Consider the following 22,832-nt stretch of genomic DNA (forward strand, 5'->3'; position numbering starts at 1 on the left):
TGCCGTAAGTTCCAAGACGTTATTTCTTACTCAAGTTTGCTAGTTGTTGGTTTTTTTTTTTTTTTTTTTTTTTTTTTAACTAGATGCCCTTTTAAAAAGGATTAAACATTAATAGGACTGTTTTCCTGTAGATCGTACAACACTTCAAACTTGATGGAAGATCTGAAACTCTTGTACAGAACATCAGGACTGCAAGGGAGAGGTGTATGTTTTCTTTTTACAGACAATGAGGTCAAAGATGAGTCTTTCTTGGAATACCTGAACAATGTTTTATCATCAGGGGAGGTAGGATGCTTTCTGATGATATTTTTTTTTGCTTTAAAACAATATCTGAAGCAATAACTGAATTTATCTTAATATTCTTTTATATGTCTGGGGCACACTTTCACAAAATAACACTCGAGTGCTTATTATCATTGCAATATTATTAAAATTGAAATAAACCTTTGTATTAGGTTACAGAGTGAGACAAAACTATGGTAAAATTTAGAATGAGCATCATCTTTCCATACAGAGAAATTGTCTAAGTCAGTTCCTTCTAAGTGTATTGATAATCTGTCAGGAACATGATAATAGCTTGGAAAAAAAATGAGACTTAAGGAACATCACTGAAGTTGAACAAAATTATATGTTAGATTAAAAATATACATTAGATTTTGTATGGTAAAATTGTGTTCAGAATGGATGGGATAGCTTTTGTTTTTCGTCTTTTTCGATTTTTTAAAATTTTCTTTTTTTTTGAAGATGTGTGTCTTTTTCATGTCATCTCTACTACTTAGTAGAATATTAAGAGAAGTAAGCAAATGTCATTGGACAAGAATGCTCTGTTTTTCACATGGGAGAATGGATTTTACTTTTACAGCAGGTTAGATTTCAGTGTGTATAATGGAGTCACTTCAGAAAAAGTTCTGGTTTAAAGGAGTGGTTTGGGTCCTAATAACTTCTGTATCTGAAATGAGTATTCTTTCGTGAAAAACTATGCATTAAGTCAGTCTTGTTTATATATTCTATATGGGATCATTTCCTAAAACATGGAAAAAAAAACCCACCAACTTCTTTTTTTCTCAAAGGTGTCAAACTTATTTGCACGTGATGAAATAGATGAGATCATTAGTGACCTCATACCTGCCTTGAAAAAGGAACATCCACGTAGACCTCCAACCAGTGAAGTTCTGTATGATTACTTCATGACCAGAGTCCGTCAGAACCTCCATGTGGTTCTTTGCTTTTCACCAGTAGGTGAAAAGTTTCGAAACAGGGCGCTGAAGTTCCCTGCTCTCATTTCTGGATGCACTATAGATTGGTTCAGCCGCTGGCCTAAGGATGCTTTAGTGGCAGGTAGGTGTAGGTTTTGTCTTCAGAGATACTTAATTCATGACTTATTTCATGACTGGTGACCGTGAAATTGTTTTAATAGCTTTGAATGCAAGCAAAGCTTGTTTTGCCAGCACACTGGCAGAAGAAACTTGCTTGGTTCAAAAATTTGATGGACATGTTTTCTCCTTGCTGTTGAAATGTTTGTAACAAAGGAAGGGCTTTGAATACCGTTAGAAGAAAAGTTTCCCTTAAAGAAGGCTTAAAGCATTAATAAAGAAAGCAAGATACCACTAAAGAAAGTGACTTAGTAACTATGCTTATGATCAGGTGTAGAGGAGGAGTCTGTGGTTATGTAATCCTTGATATCTAGCAGTTGAACAGGTTCAGGGAGAAAAAGTAGTTGCACACTTGGGAGGAGAAAAGATACCAGATTGTTGGCTATAATTTTTTTACTGAGAGTATGGAATAATTTAAGAATCTGCTAGTGCAGAATGAAGAAGACCAGGGTTTCAGAAGCTGGGTGAGATCTGACACAGTATCTTGTTGATGCAATGTGAAAGCAACTCCCATGTCACAGCTGTCAGTAAGTTGATAATTAGTCTTTACATTCTAAATTTATAGAAGACAATGATAGGATGAATCTCAGATTGCCAATAACATTTGCATAAAGAGTTTTCTTCCAGAGGTGTTCTCCTTTCTGCAGCTATTGCCTGGTGTAATCTATACCATCCTTTAAAAGACAGAATACGGCTTTGTGAACTGTTAGATATATAATGCAATTTAAAGTTTAGACACATACTGAGCCAAATATATATGAGTAAGTGGTGGAAAGATCAATTGCTCTGAGCAGATGATATAAATTAGGTGAAATACTTCTCTTTGTCATGAGACGCAGTCATATATATATACATGTATACATAGCCATGTATACATAATGGTGATGCATGTTGATTTGTTTGTAAGCTAAGAGTCTTTCCTGAACACTTACTTATTTGAATGTTGTTCTTGTTTTCTTAAGTATCTGAACATTTCCTGTCCTCATATGCTATGGACTGCACTGCTGAGACAAAGAGGGAAATTGTGCAGTGTATGGGTTCATTCCAGGATGGAGTGGCAGAGAAGTGTTCTGATTACTTTCAAAGATACAGACGTCCTACACATGTGACTCCCAAATCCTACCTCTCTTTTATTCAGGGATATAAAACTACATACAAAGAAAAGCATGCAGAAGTGCAGACATTAGCAAACAGGTATAGTGCTCAGTTTACTATTGTCTTTTTGTAGTTTTCTTTCTCAGCTAGGTATTTTCGGTTGTACTTATTTCAATGTATGGCTTATCTCTGCGTAGCAGAAGTTTTCTTTGGGGTTTCCTAAAATTGGTAAAGGTGTAATTGAACAAATGTTAGATTTGCTTTTCATATGTAAGTTAAAGACTAAAAGGTAGTGATGTGTTAAAGAGCAAGGTGGTGGAAATAATTTAATATAAACCATTACCATGCAATTTTAATGAATAAAGGAAAACAGCTACATGCTATTTAACAATATATTCAAAATAACGTTTGATTTACCCAAGAGCAACTTTTGTTTTCTTGCTAAACAATTGTATTGATCTGATATGAACATGTAAAAAAGATCATTGGTATTTTGGTTTGTCATTACATGGTATAATTTAGGCTGTTGAACCTTTTACTTCTGGCTTATTAAGCGTTTTGTATATTACTCTTTTCAGATACTTTATTAAACTAGTGCAGTCTGTTTGCAGATTTTAACTTCACGTCAGAAATAATAGTCAACTAGAATGTAAAATTAGCAGTTAGTGTATCAGTTGGCATCACCCTTAAGAAAACTTATTTCCTTGATTTTGAAAAACTGGCACAGAGAGCTGGAAGCCTTTAAGAAAGTCTCAAACTAATTTATTTCACTTTGAAACATTCTTTAACTTGAAAGCCAAAATGAATTAGAAATATGTTGTTATGGTGTGCGTGAAGACTTGTAAAACAGGGGGATGGTCCAGTGTTGTACTTTCTGAGCTTCAAATGTACTAGATGAATTCGTGAATAGAAATTTGTGCTATTTCACCTTAATTGCAGAATCTCAAGGACTTTAGCAGGTGTTACTCTTTATCTGTTCTGTATTTTGATTTACCTTTTCCAGTCCTGCTTAGCCTTTGCAGTTGCAGCCTCTGTAGTTTTCTGTCCCTCCTATGCCAAATGTATATTTTCCTAGTCTACAGCTCACTTAAACTTAAGTCTTTGTTATGAGGAATTACATTTTGATAAACAAAAAAGTGCTGTTGAAGGGCCAATTTAATGCTCAATCATAAAAGTGTTATCTCAGTGCTGTTTTCCTGTTAATCTCTCTTGGTTGTTCTTGATTTTGATATTTTGATTTTATTAACCTCCTCAACATCCTCTTCAAACAAGAAATAGTGATTTGAGATATTTCTTAGGATTTTAGTAATCAGAAAATGCTTTCTGCTGCGTAGAGCTCAGTCCTCAATGGGGAACTCAATGGGGACAGTGACATATGTGGAACTAACATATACAATTTTAATGCAATAATAAAGGTATACTCTTTGATTTAAAAGTGTGGAACATTTCGAGTCATATGCTCTCTTTAGGCAAGTATTTATGGTTCACTTTCTTGATTGTGAAGACATCAGATGCATACGTGGAAGTTTCTGAACAAGTTTTATTTTGTGTGTAAAACATCCTTAGGTATTAGATCCATCTGATTCATTCTACTGATGGAATAATTTGGAAAGTTGAGAATTGAGAATTTTGGAAATTGAGAAATTACATACTTCCTGTTTTTTTTGCTTTTTAACTCCAGAATGAATACTGGACTGGAAAAATTGAAAGAAGCCTCTGAGTCAGTGGCTGCTCTAAGCAAAGAGCTGGAGATAAAAGAAAAGGAACTTCAAATTGCCAATGAAAAAGCTGACATGGTATGTACAAACTTTGAAGTGTATAGTGCTTAGATTTTTTTTTTTCTTAAATTTTGAAAAGATTAATTGAGTAATAGGAAGTTTAGTGTTGAAAAAAGGAAAAAAGGATCTTGGAAACATAACAGTAACAACAAAGTGATTGTTTGAACATTCTGGTTTTTGGAACTTGAATTCAACAGATAAAATTTTACAACAGAAATATAAATTCTTCCAGCTAGATATTTTCTTGAATATTTAGTGTGTGGGTTTTCATTCTAGGTATTGAAGGAAGTTACTGTAAAAGCACAGGCTGCTGAGAAGGTGAAGGGTGAAGTTCAGAAAGTGAAAGATAAAGCCCAAGCTATTGTAGACAGCATCTCAGTTGACAAAGCCATTGCTGAAGAAAAGTTGGAAGCTGCTAAACCTGCTTTGGAGGAGGCAGAAGCAGCCTTACAGGTTAGTGCTAAAACGTTGGACCAAGTATAACATTTCTTTCCCCTAAGATGTGCTTCTCTGAAAACACGTGTAAGATTGCAGATGTGCCATGTAACTGGCAGAAGATGAGTACAGATAGATATACATATTTTGAGGTTTAGATTTTGTTTTGTTTGTCTTTTTCCACCTGAATATCAAATCTAAAATGGGCAGTTTTTCAGCAAAGGGCAAATTTTAACTTTCACTTGAAACTGTAGTTTATCTATGTTGTGCTGCAGGTTGATATTACACTGGTAACTGAGTGTTGCTACTGTTATAAAACAGCTAGTGTGCAATGAGCAAAGAAATGAGTGCCTTTCCTGTAAAAACAGTTATAATTACATTCAAATCTAAACCTCATGTTTTGTTTTTAAGTTTTCGCCAATGAATTCATGTTGAATGAGTTTGGTGATTCTCTCCTTTCTGCCTTCGTCAGAAAAGTTTCTTCTGTCCTTTGAGATGTTAAATCACTCAGATTTCTAGCAATCACCATGGGACTTCAAGTCTTTCAACCCACTCTTTTTGTGAAGCTTTTTTAATAGAATTATAATGCTCTGCTTATGTTTCATCATTAGTGATGAAACAAATACTATTTTTTGTTGATCTCGCATGGTATTTTTAATATCTTTTCATCTGAATGTGTACGAGAATGTGCCTTAAGGCATTTATGTTGTGAATAGCAATAGTGGGATCTGAAGTAAATAAGTGGGATCTGGGTTGGTGAGGTGCTGGTGTCTCAAGAAACAGAAAAAAATGAACAAAAACCATGAAGGATGGCTAAATCTTGATGATCGTTATGTAGATTTACTGGAAGGTTTTCCTTTGAGAGTCTGCTGACAGTGGTGATGGTTAAGGACCATTCTGATGCTTCCTCAAATCAAAGTCTTGAAAATGTAGTATGCATAAGTTTTCAAGGATGTTATGAATGTAGAACTTCACTTTGAGGGGGAGATGCTTAACACTTCCTGACTGCCTTGATTCTGAAAAGGCAGAATTGAAATGTCTAAATGAAAGTTGATGATATGACAGCTGACGAGAGTGGAATAAGGAATAAAAATCATAAGATTCTGATACTCAGCTACAGGAGAAGGTAAAAAAAACCCAACAACAACAAATGAACAACATACAAACAAACAGAAAAGGAAACAGCAAAAATGTAGAGGTGTGTGACTATTCTGACAAGTGTATAAGCAAACAGTGCTAACTGGGCAGTATCTGAGGTATGAAAAGAACACTGGTGACCTGTCTTCTATCCTGTGTCTTATTGCAGCTTACATTCTGCTTTTGGCCAAAGATACCAAACCAAAACAATACTGCTGTTCTTGAAATCTTGTATTCTAATAAATGAAAATCTGTTTTTAAGGAAAAGCTGTACTATCACTATTTTGAGACTTCACAAAGGAGAAAGCTAACTGGGCTTACTCTATCTCCAGATTTTCTTTCATTTTGCATTTGCTATAATAAACTGCTTTACGCGTGCCTAAAAGAGGAAGGAAAACTCACATAAAATTCAGCTGTTCAGCGTACATATCTGTATTCTCAGAATGCATTCATTCATTCAGAAACTCATTTAAGCAAATTCTTTGTACAAGTCTGTATAGGGCTGCATCTTTCATGGAATGAATTCACAATGATTATGGATTTATAAACTTCCCACGAGGGATTCCTTTAATGGAATTCTGTTTGCAAAGTAGACAAATGTCTACTAAAATATACAATTAAATATAAAGGCCATTTCCCAGATGATAAATCCATAGTTGGTTATTCCATTCAATTTTTACATATTTTAGGACTGTCAATGCTACATTGAGAAACTGTTAGGTACAGAACAGTTTACAAGCTTTTTTTAAACATATATCAGTGCTGTTTCATGTTTTCATTAATGATGTAGATAGTGGGTTTGAGCGCATCCTCAGCAAGATTTCAGATGACAGCAAGCTGAGTGGTGCAGTTGGTACACTAATGTGAGGGGATGCAATCTAGAGAGACCTTGACAGGGTCGGGACAAGCTCCTATATCAGTACAGATTGGATGCTGAATTGATTGAGAGCAGCCCTACAAGGAAGGACTTGGGGCTGCTGGTGGATGAAGAATTGGACACGAGTCGGCTATGTGCACTTGCAGCCCAGAAAACCTATTGTATCCTGGGCTGCATAAAAAGAATCATGGCCAAGAGATCAAGGGAGGTGGTTCTCCCTATCTACTCTGCCCTCATGAGACCCCACCTGGAGTGCTGTATCTAGCTCTGGGGTTGCCAGTACAAAAAAGATACCGAGCTGATCAAGTGGGTTCAGAGGAGGGCCATGAAAATGATCAGAAGACTGGAGCCCACTACTGTGAAGAAAAGTTGAGAGAATTGGGCTTGTTAAGCCTGGAAAAGGGAAGTCTCCAGGGCAGACCTTATTTCGGCCTTTCAGTATATAGAGGTCTTAAAAGAAAGATGGAGGACTTTTTACCAGGGCCTGTAGTGACAGGGCAAGGGGCATTAGTTTTAAACTGAAAGAGGGTAGATTTAGACTGCATATAAGAAAGAAATTCTTCATGATGAGGGTGATTGTATTGTGGTTTAACCCTTCTAGGCAACTAAGCACCGTACAAGTGCTCACTCACTTCCCTAGTGGGATCGGAAGAGAAGTGGAACAGTAAAAGTGACAAAACTTGTGGATTGAGATTGAGACAGTTTAATAGGTAAAGCAAAAGCTGTGCACACAAGCAAAGCAAAATAAGGAATTCGTTCACTTGCTTCTGGCGGGCAGATATTTAGCCATTTCCAGGAAGGGTGGGCTTCATCACAAGCAATGATTACTTGGGAAGACAAACTCCAAATGACCCCCTTTCCCTTAGCTTTTACTGCTGAGCATGATGCCATATGGTATGGAATAATCTTCTGGTCAGTTGGGACCAGCTGTTCAGCTGTGTCCCCTCCCAGCTTCTTGTGTGCCCCCAGCCTCCTTGCTGGCAGGGCTGAAGCAGACAAGACCTTGACTCTGTGTAAGCACAGCTCAACTACATCTAAAACTTTGGTTGTGTTATCAACATTATTTTTCATCACAAATCAACATAGCACCGTACAAGCTACTATGAAAAATTACTCTGTCCCAGTCCAAACCAGTGAACACTGGAACGTGTTGCCCAGAGAAGTTGTGTATCCCCCATAATTTGAAATGTTCAAAGTCAGGTTGGGCCGGGCTTTCATCAACTTGATCTAGTGAAAGATGTACTTGCTCATGGCAGGGGCGTTGGACTAGATGATCTTTAAATGTCCTTTTCAACCCAAGGTATTCCATGATATATGAAGATTACATTTTTTTTTTTTTAAAGTTTGGGTAAGAATTGTCAAAGTTCATTAAAACTTAGTTGCATTTGAAATAAAAAAGACATGTTAAATGCACAACTAGAAGTGAAAAGTAGAATAGAATAGAATGCAACTCTTGTCACAATTTGGATGGTAGCAAAAGTGGCTGGGGGTGAATTTCTTGATGGTCACTAATAAGCACAGAATAAAGTTTCCAGTTGTATATCTAGAAAAACTCTGCTAAATTTTCAGGTGCACACTGAACGCAACAAACAGCACTGTTTTGAAGGGAAGCAAAAGGAAGGTGATCAGAATAACCTACAATAATTTTCAATCCCATTGTTAAAGTATAAACACAAGTAATTAAAAACTTCCTTTAGCAATTCCAAGAGAGGCATTTGCTAGGTTAGATGCAAAGTATCATTCACTCATTCACATATCACTCCTGCAATAACCTATTAGTTTCTGTTGAATCTATGACTGTTGTAGTAGTGGCTTTGCCCATTGGAAAGGACCATTTTTGAGTGGCTTTTTTTTTTTTTTTTCTCTGTATGTGGTTCAGTGCACTAACTGCTCAGGTTGGTGCATTTCTAAGGAGATATCTTCAGTAGTCTTTTCTGATGGTCCTTTTAAATTCATGATGTACACTAGTCTTACAAGTTATAGTGTTACATTTGCACCCTAGAATTACTTTGCCATGCTTAATAGGGCCCAGTTTTTCATACATTATTATAATATATATATATATATATATATATATTCTCCCAGGCTTGCTTCTACACCAGGAACATTTCCAGCATGATAAAACAGAAGGTGCATATCTATATATCTATCAGGCCTTCTCACTGGTTCTCTTAATTCACCTTCAGTTACCATATATCAACAGAATGCATTTCCCATTCCAGATTGTGTTTCTACTCAATAGGTTTGCTTTATAATAAAAATTTAGGTAAAATTTTAAGATATTGCTATCTTAGTCTTTGCTTTGTCAAAAGTGGTTGTAGCAGTTGCGAGGAAGTTGTAGTCAAAATATGGCTGAAGGGTCCTTCTAGCTTCATGCTTTTGGGTTATAAAATTATTTTCAATCAGAAATAACATGAAAAATATTTTTTTTATTCTCCAGTGGATTAATGCTGTTCTATGTCTTATTTAATAAATAATAACAATAATTGTTTAATTGTTTTATCGTTTGTTTCAATTTTGTAGACAATAAAACCTGCAGATATTGCCACTGTCCGAACACTTGGTCGACCTCCTCACCTTATTATGCGTATCATGGATTGTGTATTACTGCTCTTCCAGAGAAAACTGAACAATGTAAAAATTGATCAGGAAAAATGTTGTACCACCCCATCATGGCAAGAATCTTTGAAACTGATGACAGCAGGAAACTTCTTACAGAACCTACAGGTACTTGTATAACCTTCTGCTCATTACTGTTTTAAATTTAAGAAAATTGGGGAAAGTGTTTCCTTTGGCGTCCATAGGAGAACAAATGTGCAAGGCAAATCAAGCACACAATAGATCTGAAATGTTAAGGGCTTAAAAAATAAGTATGTTGTAATAAAATAAATTTGAATCCATCTGGCAAAGTCAGGTCATAAATCAGTTACAGCTTCTCCGAAGTGTGGCAATGAAATTACCTTCAGTGACAAATGATTTAGAGCTTTTAGCATTTGAATAGCCATTACTTATCTGTTTGCTTAGAGCTGATAAGAAAGAGAAACAAAATGTTTTCTAACTTTTCTTTAATTTTGAGCATTGTAACTTGTGTAGTGGTTTACAAAAGAATGGGTTATTATTAGGATATATAAAGTCAGAATTTTTTGAAATTTGGGATTTTTGGCTCCATAATATGTCTATAGAAATGGAAAGAGTATACAGTGAATAAATCTGTTAGCTCATAGTTTAAGCTAGTAATGTTATGATTAATCTACTTAGAGAATAGTTTATATGTCCTGTACCACTGGACTTAATAATCTGATTTCTTCATTTAGAGGAATAATGTTCTCATAAACCGAAGAATATAAACGACTCTTAAAGTTTATACTTTGGTTAAAGCTTCCCTATTAGGTAGCAATAATTTTCTGCATTTATAATCACATTGAGTTTACTTCATCTGTCTCTGGTCCAGTGGGAAATAACAGATAATAAGCTCGACCAACTTTGTATGGCTGGTAGTACCATGAATTTACTGAAGGACTTCAACATTTTATTGCTTGTGCATAAATAAACCTATTTGTGCTTCTGGAAACAGCTATTTTTCAAGTTCATCAATGATATACCTTTTAAATAAACCTTTGAAGGTAACTAAACTTATACAGAATATTTGGCCATCAAAAAACATTTAAGGGAGAAATTTCAGAGCTTTTGGGATGAAAATGGAAGAGGCGTTGTTTAAAAAAAGAGAGGCACAAAACAAATTGTTAAAATTGAAACACGTTGCATTAATGATTAAAGGTAGTTTAAGGGGAAGATAGCTGGCTACCCTTTGAAAATACTGTCTTGTAGAATGTGTGTCCATTAACCAGATCTTTTTCCCTCTCTTTTTTAAAGAATATTGTTATTTATTCAGTATTAAGGTAAATGGAATTTCAAACTGAATCTCAGTGGTATTTTATACTTGACTGCCAGTTATGCAACGTTAGTGGATAAGATAGGATAGAGAAGATCATAAATGAAGGCAAACATTTTTACATTTTGTATGAAAATAGACTAGAGTAGAATGACTTCGGACGGATCCCAAATATACATGAGACAGATAACTTAATACTAGCGGTTTTTAAATAACATTTGTGATCCTGGTAGTGTTCTGTGTGTGCTAAAGTATATATATGTATAGTTTATGTACATACATAGTACATTCTGTTTTTTTTTTAAGCAATTTCCAAAGGATACAATTAATGAAGAAGTGGTAGAGCTTTTGAGCCCTTATTTTGAAATGGTGGATTACAACATTGAGACAGCTAAGAGAGTATGTGGGAATGTTGCTGGGCTTTGCTCATGGACCAAAGCCATGGCTGTATTTTTTTCTATCAACAAAGAAGTATTACCCTTAAAGGTAAGTCTATTAATCAACGCGAGGCACACAAACACCTTTCACTCCTTCTCCTCCCTGCGCATGTACAATTGAGGATTTCATCTGCTGGAAACGTCAGCTGCCTTATTGTAACTGGTGCCTGCCTTGGTAGGAATTTACTATATTGAAAATAATAACTACAATGAAATATGCTTCAAATGTACTACCACTTCTAGGCTGTCAAGATCATTAAAAAGATTATGCAGTTTTACGCCTCTGGGCCCCTTTTGAATGGGGTTGAAGCAGACATCTAGTTTAATTCACAGTTACAATTGCTTTACCTTAAAAAAGAAAATGCTTGAGATCTGATTGATTTAATATTCAGGATATCAGTTCATAAGACTATACAGAGACTCTGCTTGTCAGTGTTATTTAGAGAAAAACAGGCCTAAATAGTTGTTGAAGGGCAAGACTGAAAGTCAGGAAAAACATGGTCAAGCATGATTTGAACAAAGAATAGGTCTATATTTGTTATGGGAATGATCTAGAGTGAAGGAAGATTTGTGATTACAGGTAGTATCTTTCATTAAACAAAGCAAAATAAGTGGTGGAAAAAAAAAAACAGAACAAAAACAACAAACCAAAACAGGCTTTTCATGGCACTAGTCTTTCTAAAGGCCATTTCAGACTAATTTTGTGCCAGCTGAAAAGGGCTAATGTGCCCAGAAGTTTTTCTATTTTTTTTTTCAAATTTATATAAGACCAACTAATTAACTACCTGAAAGAAAAAGTTTGTTGTAAAATTGAAATAAAAGTTTTTAATGAAAGATGAAATCTCTACTGAACATTTTGATTATGTGATACAGTGCAATGAAACTCTATTTGACATACATTATAACAAATGTATGTGGAAATACACTTTTTTATTTGTATGCTTCACAGGCTAATTTAGCAATCCAGGAGAATCGCCTAACCACTGCTATGCTGGATCTGCAGAGAGCTCAGGAAGAACTGGGTGCCAAGCAAGAAGAGTTAGATATTGTGCAGGCAGAGTATGAAAAAGCCATGAGAGAAAAACAGGTGAATGTATCTTTGCTGAAAAGAGACTGTTAGAGAAGGTTGCCACCCATCCTTTGAGCAAAACTTAATGCATCCTCTCATAATTCTTTGTTATTCCTTGGAAAAAACATTGATGGACTGAGAAAAAGAGATGATGTTTTGGATATTCCCTTTCTGGATCTCACCTTTCTTCTTCTCCTCCTCCTCCTTCCCACCGCCTCAAAAAATATTTTAATTGAGTTATTTCTTTAGTGCCTAGTACTGTAACATCAAATTTTGTTAATATATGTTATCAGTGCATAATGTATTTGAAATTCTGGGCAGAATTTCCCAGAATTAATAAGTACCAGGCATCTCATGCATCCTTTAACATATGTGTCAACATGAAAATTAAGAGCAGGAATATTAAAAGGTTGAATCATATTTATGGCAGATGTTGATAGTTTGTCGTGATATCCTTCTTCCCTCCCATTTTCCCTCCTTCTCCATACAACAATATGATATGTTACTGAAAATATATTTTTGAACTCTTGTTCTACTGGTTTAATTAGGCATAGAGATTTTTCTGTCCTATCAGATACATGGCTGTAAACCATATATTTTGGTGTATGGTTTTATCTAGACTTTGCTTGAAGATGCTGAACGTTGCCGGCATAAAATGCAAACTGCTTCGAGTCTTATAAGTGGTCTAGCTGGTGAAAAAGAGAGATGGACTAAACAGAGTAAAGAATTTGCCATTCAGACCAAGAGGCTAGTGGGTAAGCATTTGTCCACACCTTTGAACTTAGAAGTAAATTAGCTGCTTGAATTGTAATGGATAATGAAATTAAAAACATTTGGAATTTCAAATGTTTCCTTTGCAGCTCAGATTTACCATTGCGAAAATTGAGGTAATTGTTAATTCTCTTGCTGAAGCACAGCTAGGTGAAATATGCAATGAGACTGAGGTTTATATTAAAAAAACCCTAGAATACTCTGTGTATGCTGTAGTGAAGATGTACCTTAACATAAGATGCATTGAATGCTTGGGACACTGATATTTTAACTTGGTAGGCAGTAGTCCAAAGAGTGATGTGTTGACGTGTAAGAAAGAGCCAGTAAAACGTTTATAACAGAATACACGTGGAAGAGAGAAAGACTGATATTCGGTCATATTGACTTCTAAGTATAGAAGTCAAGAATTTTAAATGCATTTACCAATGTTCATGAAACTTTTGTTTCTTAGAACTAATTTTTTGTTGTGTAAATAAACACTTGGAAATGAAAGTACTTTATTTTAAGGATTTATTGATTAGTTATACCAAGTAAATGAAATTTATCTTGTCCTTTTATATGGCCTGAAGTTGTTTCTCTGACCTTTGCCTTGAAATGTTGCAAAAAGCAGGTAGTTGTGGTTGTGTATTATTTGCTGGCACAGTGTGTGTGTGTGTGTGTCGTGTGTGTGTGTGTGTCTATTATTAACTTACTAAAAATACAGGATACCTTCCCCACACACTCATCATGTTTTTAAATAGATAACTTGGAAAAGTATAAAAAAAATTAGTACTCAGTATAAAAGCACAATATCTTCTCCAGATTGGAATCCTGTATTATTACTTCTGAAGTACAAAAAATTGACTAGTGTCATGAGACTTAGGCTGGGAGGAGGAAATTTTGAGGCTGACCAGAAGATTAAAACTTGTGTCACACAATGTTTCCGTAGTGATGTCTGTTACTGCATTTTGTTGTTAGTAGTAATAATTGCAGTTGATCTTAATTGGCACTCCAAATTAAGCATTGGCATTACCTAATTAAACATTAGCATTAGTATTAGCGCAGCGTTTCGCCCTTCCTTTTGCTGTTTCCCAGAGGCACCACCAGCTTGGCTGCGGAGCTTGGCTGTGCCCTGCAGTGGGGCTGTTGGAATCCGCTGGAATTGTCTGTTTCTGGCATGGAGTAGCCCCTGGCCTCTTTTAAGAGGCCACGCCTGCTACCAACACCTTGCAATGTAAACCTAACTCAGTGTGTTACTTTAATTTTTTCTTCTCTTGATTCCTAGAGTTGCTCTGTAAAGGTAAGGTAAATATGGCATCTAGTGAAATGTAGCATTGCTTTACTATGCGATGAATTTGGAGAAAAAAGCTCATTTATCATCTTTATCAGCCAAAGCGCGTTCTTCCAGTTACCATCAAAAACATAACAAATCAAGAAGGAAGTGTCTCCATCATGAATAAAATTTGCGAAGTCGTAATGTTTTGTTTTCTTTCTTTTTCTTTTTAAGGTGATGTACTGTTGGCTACAGCTTTTCTGTCCTACTCTGGTCCTTTCAACGAAGAGTTCCGCAGTCTGCTATTAAATGACTGGCAAAAGGAAATGAAAGCCCGGAAAATCCCCTTTAGTACCAACCTGAACCTCATAGAAATGTTGACTGATGCTCCTACTATCAGTGAATGGAACCTGCAAGGATTACCAAATGATGACTTATCCATACAGAATGGAATCATTGCCACTAAAGCATCTCGTTATCCTTTATTAATTGATCCACAGGCACAGGGTAAAATTTGGCTTAAGAATAAGGAAGTCAGAAATGAACTCCAGGTAACAGGAATTGTGGTGCTTTCAGAGTCCCTAGAAACTCTTAGCTGACAAAACATGTCAAATCTGTGATTCAGATAACAATTAGCAAACAGTTTTTATAAAAAAAAAAAAATAATATATATATATATGTATATAGGTAGATTGGAGATTTGACTAGATATGAAAAATGTACATTTGAAGCTTATTAATACCAGTAGCTCATTTCTTTAAAAGGAATTTGTTTGAAAGAAACATAAACTACTGGAGACCAACCTGAATGTGTAATGTCTGATACAGGCTGAAGCATATTTGCAGAATACTATAAACATTAGAAAAAACAAATGATTAGTAAAAGTTCATATACATGTTTAAAAAAGGATGCATGGCATGATATTGTTATTTTCTCATAATCAGAAATTATTAATAATTTGTGTTGTCTTAGTATGGATGTCAGTTGCTAAATATTCTGCAAATGTGTAGTGAATACAGAATTGCCCCAACATATTGTTTGAGGCAAGATACACCAAATCAATTCAAACAGGAAAGTACAAGGAAGAAAGTCTTTGTTTGCTGCAATAATAATTCCACCAACAAAACATATTTTTTAAGGTATCCCTAAAAAGGGTAGAGGAGTTTGAAGGACGATAATAAATTGGCTCTTAGACTATTAATAGGAAATACCTGTCCTTCATATTGATTCCTCTGTCAGCGTGGAACCCTAGTCATATTTAAAAAAAAAAAAAGTAAAAAAAAAAAAAGCAAAAAGCAAAAAGATGATGATTAGACTTTAATTTTAGAGTTATAAACAAACTAAGTTGAATATGCTTTGTGTATGTGTTGAAAAGTTAATCACAATTGTGCTAAGAATAACTTCGTAAAGCAAAGACTATTTAATGGCTTATTCAATATATAAAACACTAATTTTTGAGGAAAAAGCCCTAATCTTGGGATTTGCCTTGCTGTGGTTTGACTTGGGTAAGTTAGCCAGGATAAAACTGACGTTGATAAAAGGTTCCTGTGAATTTATTGTCTAGTTGCACTCATAAATTATGAAAACTTTACGTGCTCAGTGTCGTCTTACTTCTACTCTTGTAGTCGAAAACTAGCAGTTTGCATTCAGTGATATCTGAGAATACAGTACACTGATGCTTATCTCTTGTAGTCACAATCTTTGCCATAATTTAGCTATAGGACCATTGTTCTTGTCGGTAATTTATCTGAATAAAATGAATTAATCTTTGAATATAAGACAAGCATTAAGTTTGGTTACTGGGCGAAACATAACATATAGGTCCATGATTGTATTTTTAGATCACTTCTTTGAATCACAAGTATTTCAGAAATCACTTAGAAGACAGCCTTTCTCTGGGAAGACCTCTTCTGATAGAAGATGTTGGAGAAGAGCTTGACCCAGCACTAGATAATATTTTGGAAAGAAATTTCATTAAAACAGGTTCCACCAATAAGGTAAAAACAAAGCAAATGAACAAACAAGCAGAAACTGCCTCCTACCTGCCCTCAACAGAAAATCTTTTATTAAATATATGCCTCCAAAAGGTTAAAATGTTTTAAATTTGATCAATGCTAATTCAAAATAAAAAAGGTTTTAAATTTAAACTCACAAATAGTTAATATATTTAACCTATAGTGTTTCTTATCCTTTTGTTTATGACAATTCTAAGTGAAGAAGGTACCAAGATCTCTGTTTGCCTGGTGTAATGTTCTTCATTTAAGGGATGCAATGATGAAAAGTAACTGGAATTGAAAGAATCTGTGAACACATCAGTTAAACTGTTCTATGGATATTTTCAACAAGTTCTTTGCATCAGACATGTAATTTTAGGCTGGATGTTTATGCTTTTGAACAGAAAGATGTAAACTTTGCTTCTACATGTAGTACCTCCAAGAGTGTGCACTGTCACTTGATGTCTTTTTCTTACTTTTCTTAAGGTGAAGGTTGGTGATAAAGAAGTAGATGTGATGAATGGCTTCAGACTTTACATTACCACAAAACTGCCAAATCCAGGTTACTCTCCTGAAATTAATGCTCGAACCTCCATCATTGACTTTACTGTGACCATGAAAGGTCTTGAAAATCAGCTCTTAGGAAGAGTCATTCTCACAGAGAAACAGGTAAAAGAAATAATTATATTTTTCTCCTGACTATGTGTCTTATATTTACCTGTAGATGATTTCACTTTATTTCAATTTATTACTCTTACTTCCCATATTGCAGAGTAATTTTCTGTCTCTCTGTTGTGACTGTTCTTAATATAACCTGTTTAAGATGTTTTAAAAGCTGGAACAGAAGAAAAATGACTCAGTCAACCAGAAGTTTCTGTCTGTCTTCACTCTTGCAACCATACCATACTCTATTTTTCCTGCCTCACTGAGGTATAACGTCATGAACATTGTCTGTGAAAAGGAAAATGGTCTAGAATAGAAACTGATATTCTTCTGCCTGGACACTGTGGAACTCATGGCAATGTAACCTGGTGCAAAGGACTTAGTTACTTCCTTGCTGCAAGGGGAAATGGTCTGCCTAACTAATCTGACACTGCAGATTCATTAATTAAGCAAGTCCAAATTCAGGATGACAATGCCACTAAGCATGCCACCAGCAGTTCTGGATCTTTAGAACTATTGGATACTTTATTCCTTAAATATAAGGTGGACCACTGTTGAGGTCAAAAACTACACTATGAATCTGTGATACTATGCATCTATGACTGTATTTGCTAAAATTTGGCAACAGTTCCAGTTTACCTTCACTGGAGAGGAATGTGTTTGTTCTCTTATTGTGGCAGCTATTGAACTATTTTATTTTATTTTTTTCTTCCCCTTCCATGAAAGACTTTCCAGTGTAATGGCTGAAGTAATCTTGTTAATGTTAAGTAGTTGCATTTCTCTGATCAGTCCATGGAACTCATGAGGGAAACCATACTCATTCTATGAAGACTTATATTCTGTCAGACAGCTTCATTGCACTATCAGCTTATCTTCAACCAGTGACAGCTTGTCAACTCATGTAATGGAATGATCACTGTCTGTCTGAAACGTACCATGATGTGTACATTCACAAAGCCTCATGTTAAACTTTACTTCTTGTCCCTGCAACTCAATATATTCCTCAGGATGACAGTTTTATCATCAAATTCCTTCATCACAATTTCCTTTTCATTATGCAGGCAAATACATTATCAGAAGGCATGTGCTTTTTCATGTTCTTCTACCAATAAAAATAATCATTGAAAATGGATCAGAGAGCCCATTCTAGTGGTCAGCTCTACTAACTGACATGTCTGAAGGGAAAATATCTATGTTCTTGCAGAGCAGTTAGGGGTCACTGCCTGTGCTGTCAGGACTGTTGTGCTAGACTGTTGTGCTAGGACTCAAGTTGTGTTGGCATGTTTGTTTTCTCCATATTGTTTTCACGGTGCTTCATTTAACAACCTGAATGTTGAATAATTCCTTGTTAAATTCTGCTTGTTCTTCTCCAGCCCAGATAAGCAAACATGAAGGCAGCACAGTTGAACATGGGACTCTTGACTAAGTTCAGATGCAAAAAGGAGGTACACTGAAGGTGGAAGCAGGGACAGGCTACTTAGAAGGTATAAACAGACATTGCCTGTACAAGTAGGAATGGAGTTAAGAAAGCCAAAGCTCAGTGGTAGCTGAAACCAATGAGAGAGGTGAAGGCCAAGAAGAAAGGTCTTTGTAAGTATTTTGACAGCAAAAGGAACACTAAGGAAGTTTGGTGCCATTGCTCTCTGGGGCAGGGAACCAAGTTCCAAGGGATATGGAAAATGATGAGGAACTTGACAGGTAAGAATTGCCCTCAGGCTTCCTAGAACCCTGAGTCTATTAGAAGAGTCTGTGGGAGTTGAGAGTACCCACTATAGAAGAAAGATTTAAGGATCGCTTAAGCTAATTAGATATACACAAGCCCGTGGGACCAGATGCGATGTTTCTGATGGTGCTGACAGATCTGGCTAATGCCATGGTAGTCTGTTCTCTGTCATCTTTGAAAGGTTGTGGTAGTAAAGGGAAATTCTTAATGACTGGAACCTGTCTGCAGGAAAGGCCAAAGGGAAGATCCTGATAACTACAGGCTGGCCAGCCTCACTTCAGTACCTGGAAAAAGTTATGGCCCTGAGAAACTGACCTATTTAGACATCCTTTGAGCAGGGGGTTGGAGTAGATAATTTCTGGAGGTCCCTTTGTGGTGGTTTTACTTTGCTGGGCAGCTGAACTCCACCAGAACTGCTCTCTCACTTCCCTTCTTCCTCAGAAGACGGGGAGAAGACAGTATGCTGGAAAGGAAGGAAAAAGAAAAAAAAAAAGGCTCATGGGTTGAGTTAAGGAAGTTAAGGATAACTTAATTAAAGGAAAAGGAAGAGGGAAAGAGGGAAGAAAACAAGCAAAGGCCACGCAGAAGCACAGAGAAAGAGAAAAAAAAATCTCTACTTCTCATCAACAAGTAATGTTCAGCCATGTCCTGGGAAGCAGGGCCTCAATACGTGTAGCAGTTGTTTGGGAGGACAGACATCTTCATAACAAGAGCCCTCTCCCCTCCTTTCCCATGTTTTATCGCTGAGTGCGACATCATATGGTATGGAATATCTATATTCCATATTCCATATATTATTATTATTATATAATTATTATTTAATTGGATGCTAGCATTCTTTTAATGCTGTACTTTAAAAATTTGTTTCTACTTCATTAAACCTAAATAATGCTTTTCTTGCTTTGTAATAGCTACCCATTTTTTTCTTTAGTTCCAGTAGGCATCAGTTGATTAAAATGGAGTTAAGATTAATTTTCTTATATTTTATTTGATCAGCGCTTGTCAGAATCTTTTGAATTTGTTCTCATATCTTCTATGCAATATGATATTTACATTACACTTTGACAACAGTCCCAATAAATCTCTTCTAACTGGTGATGATGATTTATTATGCCTTTTGTACAGTAAGAAGAAAAGGATCTAAATCTGATAATGAGATGATGATTTTTTTAAAATCATTTTTAAGGTTAAAGGACTTTCTTTCCAAGAACAAGTCTTGAAATAGTTAAGAGTGTTAAGCAGAACGTAGGAGTAAGAAGACCACAAGTTCAGAACGTGAAAAAAAATGTGTGGCAAGTCTGTATAACTGAAATGGTGGAGTAAAAGCTTTCTGTAAATGTTGCTAAGGTCTTAGGTTCATGATGCCTCTATCACTTTATGAGAAAGCATGTATTTCCCAGTGTTGTCCATTTCTTTGGAAGAAGTAGCAGCCTAAATGCAGTGCTGAAGTGGACTTGGAAAAGGTGGACTGAACACAATTTTCAGCTTTGGAAACACATTCTTAAAACTATCCACCAGATCTTTGTAAATGGTGCAGGAGTACTTGTGTAGACATAGCTAATATATCTATCATCCATCTCACTTATTGATAACAAGGAAAAGATTCATATTATCCTTATCTTCTGAAAGACTGTTTACCCTTCCTTTCACTTTTTTTCATCCTTTTTGCTCACTGTATTGAAACATATATATTGTTTCAGTAGAGTATTTTTCTTTCTGAGGGATTTGTAATGTTTTAAATTTTTTTTGAATTTAGGAGAAATAGAAGAATAAATGGAAAGACATTGTATCTCTGAACAACTTATTTTTCTGAGTATTTTAAGCAGCAATCCTTTTCATTTTTACGTAAAGCTGTTAATCAGCATATATCTATCTTTTATACATGACTTCTGGGAAACCAAGTAATTATATAAACCACATAGCTTGTATTACTAAAAGTAATCAACTAAATACCTATAGCTAAAGAACTTAATTTTTGAGTTCTACATGCTTTCTTTTCTTAAACAATGAAACATTTTAGTGATAGCCCTGTCCGATGGAGGAATATTTTAGATCTGCTTCTTGAAAGCTTTGATGCTTGATTAGTTGACTAAGGATGCTTGTTGTTAAACAGAATATGTTTTCAATATGGTGATTGGAAAACAAGGCATAAATGAAGAAAGCATTAGTTAAGTTAAAGCTAAACCTGTCCTTGGAAAGGTGTTTGCCCCTGTCTTTGTCTGAAACAGAGAAGAAAGGCAATTAATTTTTTGGACTTCTAGTTCTATTAGGACATGATATCAGCATTCTCTATAGTATTTGCTGAAACAATTTGTTAACATGTACTTACATAGCAGGTTTGGAAACCTGACAATAGACCTACTGTCAGAAATACCACTGGAATTCTTTCTGCAAATTAGTGCCGTTACTCTTGACCTACACTGTTTCAGTAGGATAAGTACTTTTAAAACTAAATACCTTGTTATATTTTGCTTTTGATTGCTCTTCTGTTTTCCAAGTATTACCATGTATCTCAACAGGAATTAGAGAAAGAAAGAACAGATCTTATGGGAGATGTGACTTTAAACAAAAGGACGATGAAAGAGCTGGAAGATAACCTTTTGTTCCGACTTACCAGCACTAAGGGTTCTCTGGCAGATGATGAGAGTTTAATAATTGTACTGAGTAAGACTAAAAAGACTGCTGAGGAGGTAACACAGAAACTGCAAACTTCTGCTGAAACAGAGGTACAGATCAACTCAGCCCGTGAAGAGTACAGACCTGGTGAGTGTGAGATAGTGATGAAAGGCACATGACTGGAGAATACAGTTAAAAGAACAATATCTAGAGTAAGAGAAATGATAGGATGAAATCAGGAGGGCTGTAGTGGGTTGGAAGCACCTGTGTTTTCCTGTAAGTAAAACATATCTAGGAAATGGTATGTTGAGCTGTGGTGGACAAAATAATCAATGTTGTATTTCATGTGAAATTTATAAAATGGAATGATCTATTTTCTCCCTGGACTTCCCACTGCTCCATGCAGGAGGGTAAGTGTCTATCTAGTCTACTGGAGAAAGAAGCTTGAGAAGGTTTGGTTGCTACTTCTCAGCTGTTAAAATGTTGACAGTTTTCATGGACTCTCAATGAGACTAGTCTTTAGGGTATTTAGGTAACTGTATGATTGGGTTCAAAATGGCTCTATTTTAGGGAGCAGTATAATGGTAAATGCTTTGAATCTGTTTTGGGGAATGTTTTACTTATCCTGTCACAGATCCTTAAGTTATAGTCAACATGTTTCATCCGTCTTTTGGCTTTTAACTGACAAGTGAAACCATGTGAAAAAAGTGAAAGAAGGTACTCTCTGGAATTGTGTTATACCTGCATTTTAGGAAATGGTACAGTTAATGTAGCAGAAAGCACTGCAGATTTTATAAAATGTTTGTATTTAAAATTGGATGTCTGCTAAAAGTAAGTTAAATCAGTGCTGGGTAAGTTAAATCAATACAATCTATTTGGCTTTTATATGACTCTTGTAAAAGTCGGTAAGAGAAATTTGTTTGGATACTCAAACTACTTCAAACTGTCATACTTCTTACATGGTCTACTAATGAACTGAATATTTCAATATACCATCTAGTTCCTTTCCAAATATACTCAGAATTGCAAAAAGATTTATTTATTCTTTTTTTGCTAATGCATAAATGAAGATTAAATTAAAATGTTAATTATTTTTTGGCCAGTAAAGAATAGAGCAACTCAAAGACCTTTGATTAGTATATATTCTCAAACTCAATATGTTTGCTGTAAAGATTTAAAGTTTTCTGCTTTGCATTTCTGCTTTGAACACAGTCTTGTTTTGTGTCCTTCAGTTGCAACTCGAGGTAGCATCTTATATTTCCTTATTACTGAGATGAGCATGGTCAATGTGATGTATCAGACTTCACTTCGGCAGTTTTTGGGGCTTTTTGACCACTCCCTAGCCAGGTAATTTGGCTAAGCAGAAGTATCATTTATACATATCCAATCCTGGAGGTGGTTGTAGTACAGTAAAGATTTGTTGTAATCTAATACCAGAAAGAAGAGTGTTGCCAGTTACAATCTTGACAGGAATTGTCAGTTTAAAAACCCGTAGGCCTTTGTCTGTTAGTAACCAAGGCAATGAACCTTCAATTGTGCTTACAATCCTTAAAAATTGGGTACTAGATAATTAAAAAGCATTATACTGTGTTGATTTTCATCTATGTGGAGTAGAAAAGGATTTTTTTTTTCTCTTTCAGTCTGAAAGTTGTTGCTAGCTTGCTCTCTGATATTTCAGAATTCTGGGCTCTGGCTTTTTGTCTTTTACATAGCATTCTCT

General features: G+C 35.5%; 1 protein-coding gene across 1 annotated transcript in view; it reads left to right on the forward strand.

Moving 5' to 3' along the window:
- The window catches only part of DNAH5 (dynein axonemal heavy chain 5), a 128,024-nt gene that overhangs the window by 86,757 nt on the left and 18,435 nt on the right, over window positions 1-22,832 (forward strand). Inside the window, 14 exon segments of the mRNA XM_040548704.1 lie at window positions 132-285; window positions 1,071-1,338; window positions 2,336-2,567; window positions 4,150-4,264; window positions 4,523-4,699; window positions 9,219-9,422; window positions 10,894-11,073; window positions 11,974-12,111; window positions 12,713-12,848; window positions 14,351-14,667; window positions 15,958-16,113; window positions 16,597-16,779; window positions 21,016-21,259; window positions 22,345-22,459. Coding sequence (XP_040404638.1) covers window positions 132-285; window positions 1,071-1,338; window positions 2,336-2,567; window positions 4,150-4,264; window positions 4,523-4,699; window positions 9,219-9,422; window positions 10,894-11,073; window positions 11,974-12,111; window positions 12,713-12,848; window positions 14,351-14,667; window positions 15,958-16,113; window positions 16,597-16,779; window positions 21,016-21,259; window positions 22,345-22,459 — 2,619 coding nt within the window.

This window comes from Cygnus olor, chromosome 2, assembly GCF_009769625.2.
Source record: "Cygnus olor isolate bCygOlo1 chromosome 2, bCygOlo1.pri.v2, whole genome shotgun sequence".
In the NCBI taxonomy this organism is placed as follows: Eukaryota; Metazoa; Chordata; class Aves; order Anseriformes; family Anatidae; genus Cygnus; species Cygnus olor.